Below are 19,903 nucleotides of genomic sequence, written 5' to 3' on the forward strand. Positions count from 1 at the left end.
CGGCCATTATCTACGAAAACAACCTCGGAGGTATAGGGACGGTTTACAATGTTCGAAATCGGTACACTTTAACTACGCTGCAATAGATCACGTAGTGATTTTAATTCAGCGGTTAAACTTAATGACTTAACTCTAGGGAATATTAATTATGTTTGCAATAATACACTTCACTGGTAATCAATTTAAACTTAATCTACGAATCCATGCTAAAACACTACATTTAATTAATAGTATAATTCAAAATTTTACGAACTTCTTCTACTGATGAACCGGCATACATCCGAGGTTGTTTTCGTATAAAATGGCCAAGGAGCTCCGAATTACTTCATGACATGAAAGGTTCCCTTGGACACAAAGAAAGTTATTGAGAATGTACCGATATTTCTCTTACCACTAGAAAGTAAACCAGGATACGGCATTAAATATATATGCGACAAAGATTGAAGAAATATGCGGTAAATAATATGTGTGCAAATCATTAAATACACAGTACACACATATAGCATCATGAAACACAAATTAAAACAATACAGTAAACAATTATCAATACACAGTCGAACACCGTTGGCTCGAACTCGCTTGACTCGAACTAGATGCAATGTACCGATTACTCTATACTGAAGGTAGGCATTCCCGCTTGGCTCGAGTTTTCTGAGGCTGGTGGTATTTTCGCCGAATCCTGGGAGTTCGAGCCAACGGTGCTCGACTGTAGAGTAGTAATATTAACATATACGTTACACACATGAACTATTTGAATATAATTATGACAAATACCACCTATACACAATATCAAATATTGAAACGGATGATTGATTGTAAATTTCACTAAAATAGTCAATAGTTGTGTTCGATATTAAAATTTTAAAGAATTTTAAAGATAAAAACGTTTGATTTTGAAATTTCATTTCCTTAAAAGGATCCTTTGGAATTTAACTTTTTCTTCCCAAAAAACCCTCTAAATTCGTTTTAAAAATGTATAGAGTAGCTTTAAGGTACTCATATTCAGTACATTTATCAAACAGTGAGAACAATAAAGACACATAAACTCTAATTATTTCTAACGTTCTTTTGTGGTTTTGCGGTGAAATTGAAACTTTCAAGGATTTTAATGTGCATGTTCATCAGTGCATGTTCCCACGACAGACTGGTTCGCGTAATTACATGATAAACTACATCAAACAGACCGTTTAGTTCGTACTTCAAATAGCGACAGTATTCTTTAATATTATATACAGAAGAATCAAACGTAAGATATGAATAACGCATCTGTCAGGTGATAAGAAAATTTTCGATTTCATTTCAGATCCTAGCAATGATACTAGCGGTTAAGGGGCAAGGCGTGCACCCTAGCTCCTTTTATTGTTCAGAGTGAACATTTTTATATCATAACCGGGGAACAAATATGAAAAGAATGCACCAGAATGCACATTTTAGACTTGAACTCACCCCTACCGCATTTAATCCATTTGGGTAGGTGTGTGTGTGTCGCGGGGGTGGGGGGTCGTGTTAACTGTGGTGCCTCTGTAATCGCGCCCACTCTAACGACAAATTCTGGAGCCGTCCCTGCAATATACAGATTTGTTAACTTAAGTGTTCACTTTGATTGAATGCTATTTAACAACTTGAACTTTAATTATGATAGTCAGAATCGTTAAAGCTAGAAATAATTAGCTATCATAACTTCAATTTTGTATTTATAATTACGTATAGAGAAATTTCTTGTCAAATAATTAGCTTATTACAAAGTCAATTTAAAGAGTATTGAACTAAAAATAGACATGTACTTAATGACCAATGTTAGTTTCATCATATAATACTGACTTGTGAAGGATGTTTTTAAACAACTTTGTTTAGGCTTAAATGCAACCGGTGTCACTCCTACCAAAAACAAAGTGTAAACTTGTGCACTTAAACACGGAAATAAAAGCAAGAAGCATTTAAATGTCAGTGAATCATAGCAAACATCTTGAGTGAGGAATTTAAATTTGTAGTAAGTACCACTGTGCTTTTGAGTAGAAAAGTGCGCAGCAATAATTTCTACTCGAGCGATCAATAAGAAATACGTTCATTTGAATAAATTATACTCAGATGTTAAGCGGTTTGTATATATTGGATGAGATGCTATGATATTTTTGCGGTCATCTTTTATACTATACGCTTGCGGCTTTTACAAAGCAAAAAGATGTAAAGGACGGACCCATTTTGAACTGGATGACTTTAGCCATTCCCTAGTGTTAAAGCTGCACTCTCACAGATTTACCGTTTTTTACAGATTTTTTTTTATTTTTTGTCTTGGAATGAGCATATTTTTGCGTACATATCTGCAAACCCGTGATAAAAGACTGCTGACAAAATTTAAGATCGCAGCTTTTCATACTTCAGTTCGAAACCTAATGTTTTATGGCTTAAAGCGTTACTAACGGTTTACCGAAAATGCATAAAACACCAATTTTAGAACTTAAATAGAAGAAAAATGTGTTTTTGTCAGCAATATTATATGAATGGTTTACATGCATTTTCGTGTCAAAACGTTCAATCTGTGAGAGTGCAGCTTTAAAGCGATGTATCCATTACTTTGGTATCGAACTGATCTTGAAAAGAAAATGAGAAAATTATTATTTATAGTTCGTTTAAGCAATTAGGCAGTGTTGAATTTTGAGGAAAACGTTTTACGTTAAACAATTATGGTTTTACATTAAAGGAAATAGTCAGGCAAACCACTTGTTAAAGATGCACTCTTACTCCCAAATAAGATTTACCACAATTAATACAATTATTTTTATATACTAAAAAGATAAATAAATGTCGAAAACAATGGTTCTTATGAAGGATAATGAGTTAAATGTGCAGAAAACACGATATTTCTACCTTATGAGACGATAGTAGATCACAGTAAATCTTTTAGCACCCACCAATCAATTAATATTTTAGCGCTTTCCGTTATTAAATTCACGGTTTAATACAATCTCGTTATCAGTAGTTAATTTGTTTTATAAATACATTGTTTAGTAAGTAGTTTAAGGTTAATCATTAAAAATTTATGTTTGTTATACATGTGTATGTATTATTTTTGAATGAGAGTGTCACTTTAAGAAAATAAGGTTTCAGTTGCTTATTCTTATCGTAATTTATCAACATTATCATTTGAAATCTAAGTGTACGGTTAACCACTGAATGAAAATTGAATGGATACGTACGTGAACATTTACTTGTGAGAAAGCTGCTTTAATACAAAATGTAACATTTCTTCAATGTAATAATGACATTCAAACTAGAGAGTGCATTTCTTATTAAGCTGTTACTCATTCATCATACAAGACGATAAACTGCAGACCGAGTCTTTATAGGATATTTTGAATGTTTTATCGTGTATTGTGCATTCCAGTGTTCTGAATAATACGCGCGACCGTTGTTCAAATAGCGTGTGTCTCTTTCTATATAATTAATACAATTGTACATAGACACAATCAATATCGTGAACGGAACTATTTACAAATACGGTGTAAGGGACAGTTCTGTAAACAAACTCAACATTCAACTGACATTTCCATTTCAATTCCATTCGAATCAATGATATTAAGCGTACATGGTCGGCTTTTTCGTAATTATTTTTTCGGATATTATTGAACGATTTGGGTTTAAAAAAAGATAACTTTTCAAAGTGTCATAAAGAGGATCTATTTTATTTCATACAATTTCAAGTAAGTATTGAAATTAATTGACTTAAATATCAGTGATAAAAGGTCAATTTATGTGTTGCGTATTGGTAATTACTAATTCATCTAAAATACACTGAACACTGAATATGACTAATCATGTACTATCGAATAACTATAAACATACTATATACTGCACGTTCAATTGAGCACTTTCATGTTTAAGAGTGGATGTATGGTTAACGTGTTAGGTTTGTATTTAACTTCTAACAATGTACTTTCTGAGACATGGAAAATATACATTATTCGTATACATCATTGAGTGCTCTATATGGTATGTTATGGTATGTTATGGTATGTTATGGTATGTTATGTTCTGTTTTGAATTCTGTCATAAATTATGTTATTGTTATGAATTATGCTATGATATGTTATGAATTATGTTATGATATCTTATGAATTATGTAATGATATCTTATTAGTTATGTTATGATATTTTATTAATTATGTTATGATATGTTATGAAAAATGTCTTGATATTTTATGAATTATGTTATGATATGTTATGAATTATGTAATGAAATCTTATTAATTATGTTGTGATATTTTATTAATTATGCTATGATATGTTATGAATTATGTGATGATATGTTATGAATTATGTAATGATATCTTATTAATTATGTTATGATATCTTATGAATTATGCTATGATATGTTATGAATAATGTCTTGATATTTTATGAATTATGTTATGATATGTTATGAATTATGTGATGATATGTTATGAATTATGTGATGATATGTTATAAATTATGTTATGATATCTTATGAATTATGCTATGATATGTTATGAATTATGTGATGATATGTTATGAATTACGTTATAATATCTTATGAATTATGTTATGATATCTTATGAATTATGTGATGATATGTTATAAATTATGTTATGATATCTTATGAATTATGTTGTGATATCTTATGAATTATGTTATGATATGTTATGAATTATGTTATGATGTGTTATGAATTATGTTATGATGTGTTATGAATTATGTTATGATATCTTATGAATTATGTTATGAATTATGTTATGAATAAGTTATGTTATGTTATGTTATGTTATATTATGTTATGTTATGTTATGTTATGTTATGTTATGTTATGTTATGTTATGTTATGTTATGTTATGTTATGTTATGTTATGTTATATTATATGTTATATGTTATGTTATGTTATGTTATGTTATGCTATGCAATGCTATGCTATGCTATGCTATGCTATGCTATGCTATGCTATGCTATGCTATGCTATGCTATGCTATGCTATGCTATGCTATGCTATGCTATGCTATGCTATGTTATTTTATGTTATGTTATGTTACGTTACGTTACGTTACGTAATGTTATGTTATGTTAAGCTATGATATGCTATGCTATGTTAAGTTATGTTATGACAATAACCCTTTCGTTGTACTTAAATTGTGTTTTTCGTCCCTACTGGATGGAAAGTCAACAACTTGAGAGCCATTTCGACATGGGCTTGACATGCACTGTTTTCATAGAAAAGACTGAAGAGTCTCAAATGTACGAATCTATACACGTAAAGGGTTTTGTAAGCAGTTTTGTTAACGAGCTCTTACACGTATGGTTAGCCCCTATTTTTACACACAGTTCAATAAATCAGAAGGAATGCAGTTTTCGAACATAGACCTACATCTGCAATATTAAATAAAACCATACTAAATCGAAATTATCGAAATCGCAAAAAAGAATAATTTCTGGCATAATAGGTCAACCACAAACAACCTGTTTCCTCGGTATGATATCATCATTTTATTGAAAAGTGTGGGATTTTGTTATTCTGGACATCAGTAGAAAATATCACCAGGTTAACTCGATCTACATGCAATTCGTTGACATTCAATTAACTGAAAATTAATAATGCATTCATCATTATTTCAGATAGCTGACTGTAAATAAATGGTTGGGAACAAAGATCATCCGAATGGCAGCGTCAGAGTCAAGCTGGCCAATGGAGACACGCCCACTCTGTCATTGGACCCAAAGGACGAGTCCGAGGGTGGGAGGAGTGGGTTAGGGACGGAGACGCCACCCCGGGGAAAATGTTCGACGTGCTTAGGAAAACTCAGCACAGCAATTGTGGCTGGACTGGAAAATGCATTTTACAGGTATGGGCTTATATGCAACAAGACATTTGCCGTTGAACGTTGCTTTTATACTGGACTTTATACGTCGAATGGTTTTGATTTCTACTTATTTATTAAGCCTTATTGTAACGTTAGCTTATAACTTGAAATATATATATATATACACATATATAATATAATAATAATCTGGTTATATTCTACTTACTGGCTGGTATTTGAGAGGCAACGAGAACAATTATTTGGTGGGGAGATGTTAAAGGGGGTGTAACTCAGGGGCGTAACCTTTAGACTTGCAGTATCTGTCTGTAATTAAACAATTCAATAAAACATGTAAAACTTAATGAAGCGGTTGCAACCACAAAATTTCCATTTTGTAGAGAAAAACAACCGCCGAATCCCCATGTTGTAATTTATTGATTTTTATTGAGTGAGCTCATTCGGAACTCCTCGGCCATTTTTCATCGAACACAAACTCTGATGTATGCCGGTATTTCAATAGAAGCAGTTTGTAACATTTTTAAATAATATATTGATGTGAATTGTAGTTTTTTTAAATGTGTATTGTATATCATTCAGTCCAAATTGATTGCCATTGAAGTGAATTATTGCATAAATGATTATGTTTCCAAAGAGTAGTCATAAAGTTTAACTGCTAATTTGAAATTACTACGCGATCTACTTGCAGCGTATGTAAATGTTAAGATTTCTGAAATTGTAAACCGTCCATTTACATCAGAAGCTGTTTTCCGATGAAAAGAAGCCAAGGAGTTCCGAATGGAGTGAGCTATTTAGAAAATCACACATGGGCAGTGGCTAGTATAAAGGCATATTATTATTTTTGGAATTCTAAACGATTAGCAGTCGCTTGGATGCGCCACGCCTGCCAACTGAATCCCAAGGATAATCACTTACTATTAACTTTAAATGGCCAAATTTAACAACTTGATGTCCTGTAATAATGATACAAAATTGAGTAATATTGCTACTTAGGTATCATTTGCTACAGATGAAAGTGAAAGAAATGCTTAGCTTACGTAATTAACACGTTTAAATGTATTTCACGTATTTGTTGAAGTTCATACTTTTCTCCTTAAGATAAAATGTTGAAATTATCTCATATTTATTTCAAATTTATATTTCTCTCTATTTTGTTGTTACTTATGCCGTCAAATTTGTGTATTTGCAGTGTTCTAAGCGATTTTGCTTATTAAACTCTAACTTGACTTGACTTAAATAAAATAATTTTTCCTCAAATGAGTTTCGAAATTCCATTGTACATTGTGTTAAAAAACTGTCTTCCTTGCTTCGATAACGAATTCAAACATTGTTTAAAACTCCATATGGTTTGCATACATTGTTTGTTATCATAAAATCGTTGGCTAAAATTGAGCTTTGTTCACAACTTGAAGCATAAAAGAAGCTGTATTATTCATGCATTTAGTTAAAAACGGGAGAAAATTGCCATCTGAACACCTCAACGCTTGAATCAAACAGCTTTGTGAAGTGAAGCAGCTATTTGCACAAATAAAAGTAACAACTATTATAAATTGTTAGTAGTTTTCTTCATCTCATTCACATGACAAGATATAGCTATTGCAGTGTGCTTTAAGGGACTAGACACCAGAACACAAATCGGGAAATACAGTGTTTTCTCAAAACCAGCCTAGCATTGTCAATGCGAGTTAGTAGTAGGCCGATATTTACATCATTTTACATCATTGTAAAAAAAATAAACGCAACAATCATGTTGCTGTCTCGTCTGAATTTCCCCGTTTAAAAATAGTGCATAATGGTTTCCCAGTTAAAATCATATTATATGTTTATGAGTACAGATAAATATATCGACGCTATTTTTAAACTTCCTGGGATTTACATAGTAGACAATCCCAGTAAATTTCGAATTGGTAAAATGCGCAAAAACTGTGAAAGATGCATGAGTCGTAAGCGAGATGATACGTCAGTTAGTAAGACTCAATGCGTTGCACACAACGATGTCAATTTAATGCATGATTTTGACAATTTTTCTTCTTCTTTCAATTTTATCATCTGGTGTCTAGTCCCTTTAAGATAGTTTAAGCGAAATTTTTAATTTAAAAATTGCTCCGATATATAACAAAAAATAACGGTTATAAAGACATGCAATTAGTGTTTCAAAATAATTTGTCCATAAATCTAAGTGGTGCAGCTGTTTGAATATTTACAAGCTTTACGTTGATACAGGCCATTAACTTGATGTATCAGTTATAATATTCTTTTAAATAAATGAATAATGAGGGACCTACCATGTATAAATGCGTACAATAATAATGTTGTATTCATAGTTTACATGTATTATAATGAATGTATAATCGCCGTAATTAACGGATCTCTGTTGAATCAAAAATCATTAGAAAGGATTGTGTATTTGTCTGGACAAGTTTACGGATATTTTACTAGTGTTTAAATTTAGGACAAAACAAAAGATATATATATTTATATAAACAATTTTATCAGTTTATTTATATTTATATACAGACCTGCACCATCATAATTGGCATGTCCCCCATATAAAAAAGATAACATATTATGGTCCATATTATATCACCTACTTAGAGCTTTGGTATATGCTTACAGCTCTGGGATATACACACAACTCTGGTATATGCTTACAGCTCTGGGATATACACACAACTCTGGTATATGCTTACAGCTCTGGGATATACACACAACTCTGGTATATGCTTACAGCTCTGGGATATACACACAACTCTGGTATATGCTTACAGCTCTGGGATATACACACAACTCTGGTATATGCTTACAGCTCTGGGATATACACACAACTCTGGTATATGCTTACAGCTCTGGGATATACACACAACTCTGGTATATGCTTACAGCTCTGGGATATACACACAACTCTGGTATATGCTTACAGCTCTGGGATATACACACAACTCTGGTATATGCTTACAGCTCTGGGATATACACACAACTCTGGTATATGCTTACAGCTCTGGGATATACACACAACTCTGGTATATGCTTCCAGCTCTGGGATATACACACAACTCTGCAATATGCTTACAGCTCTGGGATATACACACAACTCTGGTATATGCTTACAGCTCTGGGATATACACACAACTCTGGTATATGCTTACAGCTCTGGGATATACACACAACTCTGGTATATGCTTACAGCTCTGGGATATACACACAACTCTGGTATATGCTTACAGCTCTGGGATATACACACAACTCTGGTATATGCTTCCAGCTCTGGGATATACACACAACTCTGGTATATGCTTGGAGCTCTGATATATACATACAGCTCTGGTATATGCCTAGAGCGCTGGTTTATGCCTAGAAGTCTGGTATATGTCTAGCTCGTTGGTATATACATACAACTCTGGTATATGCTTACAGCTCTGGGATATACACACAACTCTGGTATATGCTTACAGCTCTGGGATATACACACAACTCTGGTATATGCTTGGAGCTCTGATATATACATACAGCTCTGGTATATGCCTAGAGCGCTGGTTTATGCCTTGAAGTCTGGTATATGTCTAGCTCGTTGGTATATACATACAACTCTGGTATATGATAAGAGCTTTGGTATATACATACAACTCTTGTATATGATAAGAGCTTTGGTATATACATACAACTCTGGTATATGATAAGAGCTTTGGTATATACATACAACTCTGGTATATGCTTGGAGCTCTGGTATATACATACAACTCTGGTATATGATAAGAGCTTTGGTATATACATACAACTCTGGTATATGCTTGGAGCTTTGGTATATACATACAACTCTGGTATATGATAAGAGCTTTGGTATACACATACAACTCTGGTATATGATAAGAGCTTTGGTATATACATACAACTCTTGTATATGCTTGGAGCTCTGGTATATACATACAACTCTGGTATATGATAAGAGCTTTGGTATATACATACAACTCTGGTATATGATAAGAGCTTTGGTATATACATACAACTCTGGTATATGCTTGGAGCTCTGGTATATACATACAACTCTGGTATGTGATAAGAGCTTTGGTATATACATACAACTCTGGTATATGATAAGAGCTTTGGTATATACATACAACTCTGGTATATGATAAGAGCTTTGGTATATACATACAACTCTGGTATATGATAAGAGCTTTGGTATATACATACAACTCTGGTATATGATAAGAGCTTTGGTATATACATACAACTCTGGTATATGATAAGAGCTTTGGTATATACATACAACTCTTGTATATGATAAGAGCTTTGGTATATACATACAACTCTGGGATATGATAAGAGCTTTGGTATATACATACAACTCTTGTATATGATAAGAGCTTTGGTATATACATACAACTCTTGTATATGATAAGAGCTTTGGTATATACATACAACTCTTGTATATGATAAGAGCTTTGGTATATACATACAACTCTTGTATATGATAAGAGCTTTGGTATATACATACAACTCTTGTATATGATAAGAGCTTTGGTATATACATACAACTCTTGTATATGATAAGAGCTTTGGTATATACATACAACTCTGGTATATGACAAGAGCTTTGGTATATACATACAACTCTGGTATATGATAAGAGCTTTGGTATATACATACAACTCTGGTATATGATAAGAGCTTTGGTATATACATACAACTCTGGTATATGATAAGAGCTTTGGTATATACATACAACTCTGGTATATGATAAGAGCTTTGGTATATACATACAACTCTGGTATATGATAAGAGCTTTGGTATATACATACAACTCTGGTATATGCTTGGAGCTCTGGTATATACATACAACTCTGGTATATGATAAGAGCTTTGGTATATACTTACAACTCTGGTATATGATAAGAGCTTTGGTATATACATACAACTCTGGTATATGATAAGAGCTTTGGTATATACATACAACTCTGGTATATGATAAGAGCTTTGGTATATACATACAACTCTGGTATATGCTTGGAGCTCTGGTATATACATACAACTCTGGTAAATGCACACAGCTCTTGTATATGCATAGAGCTCTGGCATATACATACATATCTGGTATATGCTTAGAACTCGGGTATCTGCATACAACTCTGGTATATGCCTAGAGCTCTGGTATATGCATAGAGCTCTGGTATATGCAAACAGCTTTGGTCTCCGCATAGAGATCTGGAATATTCATAGATGTCTTGTGCAAATTTTGAGCTCTAGTATATATGCATAGGGGTTTTACATATGCATGTAAATCTGGTATATTCATAGAGCTCCGGTATATGCGTAGAGCTCTGGAATATGCATAGAGCTGTAGTATATACATAGAGCTTTGGTATATGTGTACAGCTTTGGTCTCCGCATACAGCTCTGGTATCTGCATAGAGATCGGGAATATGCATGGAGCTCTGGTATATGCGTACAGCTTTGGTATCCGCATACAGCTCTGGTATCTGCATAGATATCGGGAATATGCACAGAGCTCTTGCATATACTTTGAGCTCTAGTCTATGCATAGGGGTTTTACATATGCATGTAATTCTGGTATATGCATAGAGCTCGGATATATGCATAGAGCTTTGGTATATGCATAGAGCTCTGGTATATGCATAGAGCTCTGGTATATGCATAGAGCTCGGGTATTTGCATAGAGCTCGGATATATGCATAGAGCTCTGGTATATGAATATAGGTCGGATATATGCATAGAGCTCGGGTATATGCATAGAGGTTTTGTATATGTATAAAGCTCTGGTAATTATGGATAGAGCTCTGTTTTATGCATACAACTCTGGTATATGCCTAGAGCTCTAGTGTTTGCATAGAGGTCTTATATATGCATATAGATATGTTACATGCATAGAGCGGGTATATGCATAGAGCTCTAGTGTTTGCATAGAGGTCTTATATATGCATATAGATATGTTACATGCATAGAGCGGGTATATGCATAGAGCTCTAGTGTTTTCATAGAGGTCTTCTATATGCATATATATATATGTTACACGCATAGAGCGGGTATATGCATAGAGGTCTTGTATATGTATACTGCTCTGGTAATTATGGATAGAGCTCTGGTTTATGCATACAACTCTGGTATATGCCTAGAGCTTTGACATATGCATAGAGCTCTGGTATATGTTTAGAGCTCTGGTCTATGCATCTTTTATATATGCTTAGAACTCTGGTATATGCATTGATCTCTGGTATAAGCATAGAGCTCTAGAACATATCGAAAAATACATAACATCAAGGATTTAGACGATGTCTGAAATAACATTATATACAAAACAATTATAAATGCTACTATACTATAATTTATCATAACATATTGGAAATAAATATACTCCATGCAAGGAGTGAGCGGGGAATTCGCGGAATAACATTATTGCTTAACAAATTATTCAAAATTCATCGCATTAAAATTTAATGTTTCATAAGTCAGATGCATAAATTATAAAAAATAGATTAGCTTATACGCACCAGTCTTAAATGCGTAGCCCAGTCTACGACTAAAATGGGTGCAGATATAAAAAACCATAAATGGAAGCATTTGTTTAAAAAAAGTGCATGTTACGTTTGGGAATATTCTGAATGTAATAATTTGTAATTATATAAACCGCTTGTTAGTGTTCATTCATCATACATGCGTTTTGGATAAATGGAATTCAACTTTATAAAACCTTATTTGTAACCGCTGTCAAATGAAATGTTGCAGAACGGTTTTCTTTAATTACTTTTCATTGAAAAAAGTTGAGAAGATAAGACGATTATAACACATTTTATACAAAATCTGAACTTAAATCTGTTTTCGATAACAATGCAATAAAAAGTCTCATTGGGTTTGGGCAAATTGATTTGAAGTAATATTCTACTCAATCATACTTAGCATAAAGAAATGCTTTTATCACTCGTATGAGGTATTTCTGTCAATGAACGTCTTGTAGCATGGCCAAACGTATATCGTACATCGATGTTTCCCCAATGCATATGTATATAACTGTCTGTAAATTACCATTGAACTAAATTTTGTAGAAGTTTACTATTATTGTTTAAAGCCTTTCTTCCAACATTCTTTTACTAATTTTAACATGGATTCGCCGTAAAAGGGAGCATAACTTAGGGGCGTAACCTTTTGACTTGCGCCCCTCCCTCAGAACCGAAATTTATTTGGTTTAACGTGTTGGTATGGGCAGAGGGAAGTCTCCAAAGAAGGTTTTAACAATTTCAAGTCCGAAATGGTGCATTGGCGGCATATATTATTACTTTTTTTTGTATTGAAACAAAACGTTAACATGGACGAATAAAGAAAGGGTGTGGGGGCGGGCGTGCGAGTGTGCCCCCCCACCCCTGGATTCGCTAGTGATAACCTATTTCTAATAATTCTTTTTACAATACCTAATACAAGTTATAAGCCTTATTTCTGACGAAAGTCTGACAGAATTGCATATATTATATATATATACGTCAAATCACAAGTCGTTATTATTCATGGCCATTTTTCCAATGAGTTTCTGATAAAATAGCTATCATTATGCTCGTCATTTTCTTCCAACACACTTTTGATAAATTGCTTTGGTATTAAAAGCTTGTCTTTAAAGGAATTCCAATAATTTGCCATCGTAATATTTTGTCTTTCTTCCAACCATAACTTCTGATAAAGCGCCACCATTATTTTTAGCCTTTAGGACTTTGATGAATTTCAGACGATGATATTGTGTCAATGTCAAGTATTTCAATTCCAATTATTACGACTCGGCCATCTCCGTCAAGCTGTCAAACGTTGCCAATTATGTTGGATAATGGCCGAGGTGTCCCGATTGTTTCAATTTAAGACCTTAGGCTACACGAGCCTATAGTATGAGTAGTAATGAAGCTTGGAGTATCTCCAGCATAGTTTATCATCGCACACTTGAATAATTGTACAAAACTGTTAATTATGCTTTATTAAACGAAAAACTCTTCGAGCTAATCGTGTGTTGAACACATCTAGTTCCATCAGTCTTATCAACTTAAAATACATTGTCAGAATACAAAATTCGTATTACCACTAGAGTACATTAATTTCCTCTTTTCAGGTTAGGGAAACTTGTTGCTAGAAACCCGTGGAAGTTCATGCTGGCGTGTCTAGTCACGTGCAGTGTTGCAGGGGCGGGGCTTATGTTGTGGCACGAGGAAACAGAATATGTGAAAGTAAGCGTTAAGGCAAATACAACACAGTTAACACAAATTAACAATTATGGTCCTTATCGAGGGATTTAAAGGGACACTCTTATTCAAAATTAATACTTACACATGTATAACAAACATCAATTTTGACTAATAAACCTTTAACTACTTACTAAATAATGCATGTATGGAAAATATTAATTACTGATAATAAGATTGTAATCGTGTGTTTGATAGCAAAAAGCGCAAAAATATTAAATGATTGGTAATTGAAAGATTGAGCGTGGTCTACTATAGTCTAATAGGTAGAAAAACCGTGTTTTATGTTCATTTCTTTCAAATAAAACTCGGTATCCTTCATAAGAACCATTGTTTTAGTCAATTATTGATCCCTTTTGAAATATTAAAACATTATTATTAATTATTGTAAATCTTATTTGGGAGTAAGAGTGCATCTTTAAGTTGTTGAACGATGATTAGTATGTCAAAGTAGGATATTTGTTATTCAACAATGAACTCGATTGTGCTAAGCTAAATTCATGAAAGTTCTGAAATGTAGTGTTACTGCTTTCTAATATCTAGGACGTATTATGTCTGCTAGGCTTTAGACATAGCAATTTAACAGTGTTTTCGATAAGTATACTACTTGGCTTGTCCCTGTAATTTCAATTGAATGGTCAGTTCAAGCAGACTGTTTTCAATTATAAATATTTATAAATGTTCTCTCTCTGTCTCTCCAAGGTGTGGCTGCCCCGGGGATCCCGCATGTACGACGAACATCAGTGGGTCGTCCAGAACTTCCCAGAGAGCATCCGCTACGAGGCTGTTATAATAGAGGATGAGAACGTACTTTCCCCGCGCTCAATTAATGCTGTAAGTATAAAAAGGATGGGAACGTTCTTTCCCCGCGCTTAATTAATGCTGTAAGTATAAAAAGGATGGGAACGTACTTTCCCCGCGCTCAATTAATGCTGTAAGTATAAAAAGGATGGGAACGTTCTTTCCCCGCGCTTAATTAATGCTGTAAGTATGAAGAGGATGGGAACGTTCTTTCCCCGCGCTCAATTAATGCTGTAAGTATGAAGAGGATGGGAACGTACTTTCCCCGCGCTTAATTAATGCTGTAAGTATAAAAAGGATGGGAACGTTCTTTCCCCGCGCTTAATTAATGCTGTAAGTATAAAGAGGATGGGAACGTACTTTCCCCGCGCTCAATTAATGCTGTAAGTATAAAGAGGATGGGAACGTACTTTCCCCGCGCTCAATTAATGCTGTAAGTATGAAGAGGATGGGAACGTTCTTTCCCCGCGCTTAACTAACGCTGTAAGTATATAGAGGTTAACAGCGTACTTTACCCGCGCTCAATTAACCTTGTAAGTATATAGAGGTTGACAGCGTACTTTACCCGCGCTTAATTAACGCTGTAAGTATATAGAGGTTGACAGCGTACTTTACCCGCGCTTAATTAACGCTGTAAGTATATAGAGGTTGACAGCGTACTTTACCCGCGCTTAATTAACGCTGTAAGTATATAGAGGTTGACAGCGTACTTTACCCGCGCTCAATTAACCTTGTAAGTATATCTAGGTTGACAGCGTACTTTCCCCGCGCTCAATTAATGCTGTAAGTATAAAGAGGTTGACAGCGTACTTTTCCCGCTCTCAAGTAACCTTGTAAGTATATAGAGGTTGACAGCGTACTTTCCCCGCGCTCAATTAACGCTGTAAGTATATCTAGGTTGACAGCGTACTTTCCCCGCGCTCAATTAATGCTGTAAGTATAAAGAGGTTGACAGCGTACTTTTCCCGCTCTCAAGTAACCTTGTAAGTATATAGAGGTTGACAGCGTACTTTCCCCGCGCTCAATTAACGCTGTAAGTATATCTAGGTTGACAGCGTAGTTCCCCCGCGCTTAATTAATGCTGTAAGTATAAAGAGGTTGACAGCGTACTTTTCCCGCTCTCAGTTAACGCTGTAAGTAGATAGGGGATGCGAACGCACCTTCACCGCGCTCAATTAACGCTGTAAGTTGATAGGGGATGAAAACGCACGTTCACCGTGCTCAATTAACGCTGTAAGTAGATAGAGGATGAGAACGCACTTTCACCGCGCTCAATTAACGCTGTAAGTAGATAGAGGATGATAAGGCACTTTCACCGCGAACGCTGTAAGTAGATAGGGGATGAAAACGCACGTTCACCGCGCTCATTTAACGCTGTAAGTAGATAGAGGATGAGAACGCACTTTCACCGCGAACGCTGTAAGTAGATAGGGGATGAGAACGCACTTTCACTGCAAACGCTGTAAGTAGATAGGGGATGAGAACGCACTTTCACCGCGAACGCTGTAAGTAGATAGGGGATGAGAACGCACTTTCACCGCGAACGCTGTAAGTAGATAGGGGATGAGAACGCACTTTCACTGCGAACGCTGTAAGTAGATAGAGGATGAGAACGCACTTTCACCGCGAACGCTGTAAGTAGATAGAGGATGAGAACGCACTTTCACCGCGAACGCTGTAAGTAGATAGAGGATGAGAACGCACTTTCACCGCGAACGCTGTAAGTAGTTAGAGGATGAGAACGCACTTTCACCGCGAACGCTGTAAGTAGATAGAGGATGAGAACGCACTTTCACCGCTCTCAATTAACGCTGTAAGTAAATAGAGGATGAGAACGAACTTTCACCGCGCTCAATTAACGCTGTAAGTAGATAGAGGATGAGAACGCACTTTCACCGCGCTCAATTAACGCTGTAAGTAGATAGAGGATGAGAACGCACTTTCACCGCGCTCAGTTAACGCTGTAAGTAGGTAGAGGATGAGAACGCACTTTCACCGCGCTCAATTAACGCTGTAAGTAGATAGAGGATGAGAACGCACTTTCACCGCGCTCATTTAACGCTGTAAGTAGATAGAGGATGATAACGCAATTTCACTGCGCTCAATTAACGCTGTCAGTAGATAGAGGATGAGAACGCACTTTCACCGCGAACGCTGTAAGTAGATAGAGGATGAGAACGCACTTTCACCGCTCTCAATTAACGCTGTAAGTAAATAGAGGATGAGAACGAACTTTCACCGCGCTCAATTAACGCTGTAAGTAGATAGAGGATGAGAACGCACTTTCACCGCGCTCAATTAACGCTGTAAGTAGATAGAGGATGAGAACGCACTTTCACCGCGCTCAATTAACGCTGTAAGTAGGTAGAGGATGATAAGGCACTTTTACCGCGCTCAATTAACGCTGTAAGTAGATAGAGGATGAGAACGCACTTTCACCGCGCTCATTTAACGCTGTAAGTAGATAGAGGATGATAACGCAATTTCACTGCGCTCAATTAACGCTGTCAGTAGATAGAGGATGAGAACGCACTTTCACCGCGAACGCTGTAAGTAGATAGAGGATGAGAACGCACTTTCACCGCTCTCAATTAACGCTGTAAGTAAATAGAGGATGAGAACGAACTTTCACCGCGCTCAATTAACGCTGTAAGTAGATAGAGGATGAGAACGCACTTTCACCGCGCTCAATTAACGCTGTAAGTAGATAGAGGATGAGAACGCACTTTCACCGCGCTCAGTTAACGCTGTAAGTAGATAGAGGATGAGAACGCACTTTCACCGCGCTCAATTAACGCTGTAAGTAGATAGAGGATGAGAACGCACTTTCACCGCGCTCATTTAACGCTGTAAGTAGATAGAGGATGATAACGCAATTTCACTGCGCTCAATTAACGCTGTCAGTAGATAGAGGATGAGAACGCACTTTCACCGCGAACGCTGTAAGTAGATAGAGGATGAGAACGCACTTTCACCGCTCTCAATTAACGCTGTAAGTAAATAGAGGATGAGAACGAACTTTCACCGCGCTCAATTAACGCTGTAAGTAGATAGAGGATGAGAACGCACTTTCACCGCGCTCAATTAACGCTGTAAGTAGATAGAGGATGAGAACGCACTTTCACCGCGCTCAATTAACGCTGTAAGTAGGTAGAGGATGATAAGGCACTTTTACCGCGCTCAATTAACGCTGTAAGTAGATAGAGGATGAGAACGCACTTTCACCGCGCTCATTTAACGCTGTAAGTAGATAGAGGATGATAACGCAATTTCACTGCGCTCAATTAACGCTGTCAGTAGATAGAGGATGAGAACGCACTTTCACCGCGAACGCTGTAAGTAGATAGAGGATGAGAACGCACTTTCACCGCTCTCAATTAACGCTGTAAGTAAATAGAGGATGAGAACGAACTTTCACCGCGCTCAATTAACGCTGTAAGTAGATAGAGGATGAGAACGCACTTTCCCCGCTCTCAATTAACGCTGCAAGTAGATAGAGGATGAGAACGCACTTTCACTGCGCTCAATTTACGCTGTAAGTAGTTAAAGGATGAGAACGCACTTTCACCGCACTCAATTAACGCTGTAAGGAGATAGAGGATGAGAACGCACTTTCACCGCGCTCAATTTACGCTGTAAGTAGATAGAGGATGAGAACGCACTTTCACTGCGCTCAGTTAACGCTGTAAGTAGATAGAGAATGGGAACGCACTTTCACCGCGCTCAATTAACGCTGTTAGTAGATAATGGATAACAGCGTATTTTCACTGCGCTAAAGAAGATTTATATTAATTATGAAAGACTGGTTTTTGATGGCAAGACTCTTACTGGTATTAGCCTTCAAGGCCGTCGTTAAAGGGAACATGAACGAGCTTTCTTCATGGTTTAGTCAACACCTAATGGATATGGTTGTCACATATCTATGATAGATATCATAAAGACATTTTTCTTATTAACAACAGATACACTAGAAACTTTGATGAATGGTATACCGGCACGTTAAATAAACATTACGTTTTATTTATTCTGCATTTTATTCCGTCTGAAATACATTTTCATTTGTTTCAGATCTACGACCTCTACATAAGTGCTCAAAACTTCGATATTGTTAACAACAGCTCATTGGAAGAGCTTTGCATCAAGTGAGTAAACTTTGTGACCACCTACTTTAATATGTGTATACCACGTGTTAAATTGTGCCATAAATGCTACTTCGGAAGGGAATATTTTGCTTTGAATGAAAACTTTAAACAAAGACGACTTTACTATTTTTTCATCATTTTGAATGAAACATAGCGCATTCTACGCCGCTTACGGGGACCCGCCTTCGGTCTTTTACTAGAGTTTGATTGAGAGTTTAGTTTCTTAAAACCGCCGCCCAATGGAGCACTATCAACACATTAGTTTGGAAAAGGTTTGTTGAAGTGTTTAAGGAAACTAGTCTCCTAATCAAACTCCTCTTATATCCTTTGAGCGGCATAAATTGCCATTTGTTTCATGAAAAATGGTGAAGAAAAAGATGAGTCATCTTTGTTTTCAGTATTTATTTTAAGCAAAATTTTGCCTTCCGACTTTGCATATGACGTAATTTATCACGTGCTATGCACACACTGAACTTGCTTGATATAAATAAATAGAGAGTAAAATATAAATAGTTTTCAGTTGGTTTCATACATGTTTCAAACACATGTATCTATTATACGTTTTTTAAGTGCTTATCATATCTATGTATAAGGTAAACAATGCTTCAAGCGATGGTTCCAGGGTCTTATAGTCATTCAATGAATGTGAAGAAATTATTATTTTGAGGATTTTTTATTTTCAGGACGGGTCCTTTCTGTCGAGTTAACAGCATTCTGGAACTGTGGGCATACAACGAAACAATTATACGAAGTCTTTCCGACGGAGATATACTACGAGCCGTTAATCAGCCAAAAATAATCAGGTTAGCATGACAATGCATACATATACTAAAACTCAAAAAAATATAATAGCTCGCCTATGTTTCAAGCTGCACTCTCACAGATTGAACTTTTTGACATTTT

At 35.6% G+C, this 19,903-nt stretch overlaps 1 protein-coding gene across 8 annotated transcripts in view; it reads left to right on the forward strand.

Annotated features, from left to right (window-relative positions):
• The window catches only part of LOC128214540 (patched domain-containing protein 3-like), a 47,738-nt gene that overhangs the window by 5,283 nt on the left and 22,552 nt on the right, over positions 1 to 19,903 (forward strand). For 3 of the 8 annotated variants that reach the window (XM_052921053.1, XM_052921055.1, XM_052921047.1), the window contains exons 1-6: positions 3,315 to 3,701; positions 5,624 to 5,850; positions 13,928 to 14,042; positions 14,760 to 14,891; positions 18,927 to 19,000; positions 19,684 to 19,803. In XM_052921053.1, coding sequence (XP_052777013.1) covers positions 5,642 to 5,850; positions 13,928 to 14,042; positions 14,760 to 14,891; positions 18,927 to 19,000; positions 19,684 to 19,803 — 650 coding nt within the window. In that variant the 5' untranslated portion in view covers positions 3,315 to 3,701; positions 5,624 to 5,641. Of the gene's footprint in view, positions 1 to 1,808; positions 1,991 to 3,314; positions 3,702 to 3,864; positions 4,021 to 5,623; positions 5,851 to 13,927; positions 14,043 to 14,759; positions 14,892 to 18,926; positions 19,001 to 19,683; positions 19,804 to 19,903 lie in introns of those variants that run through there. The other 5 variants (XM_052921049.1, XM_052921051.1, XM_052921048.1 and 2 more) reach the window with 5 other exon arrangements.

This window comes from Mya arenaria, chromosome 13 (genome assembly GCF_026914265.1).
Source record: "Mya arenaria isolate MELC-2E11 chromosome 13, ASM2691426v1".
Lineage (NCBI taxonomy): Eukaryota > Metazoa > Mollusca > Bivalvia > Myida > Myidae > Mya > Mya arenaria.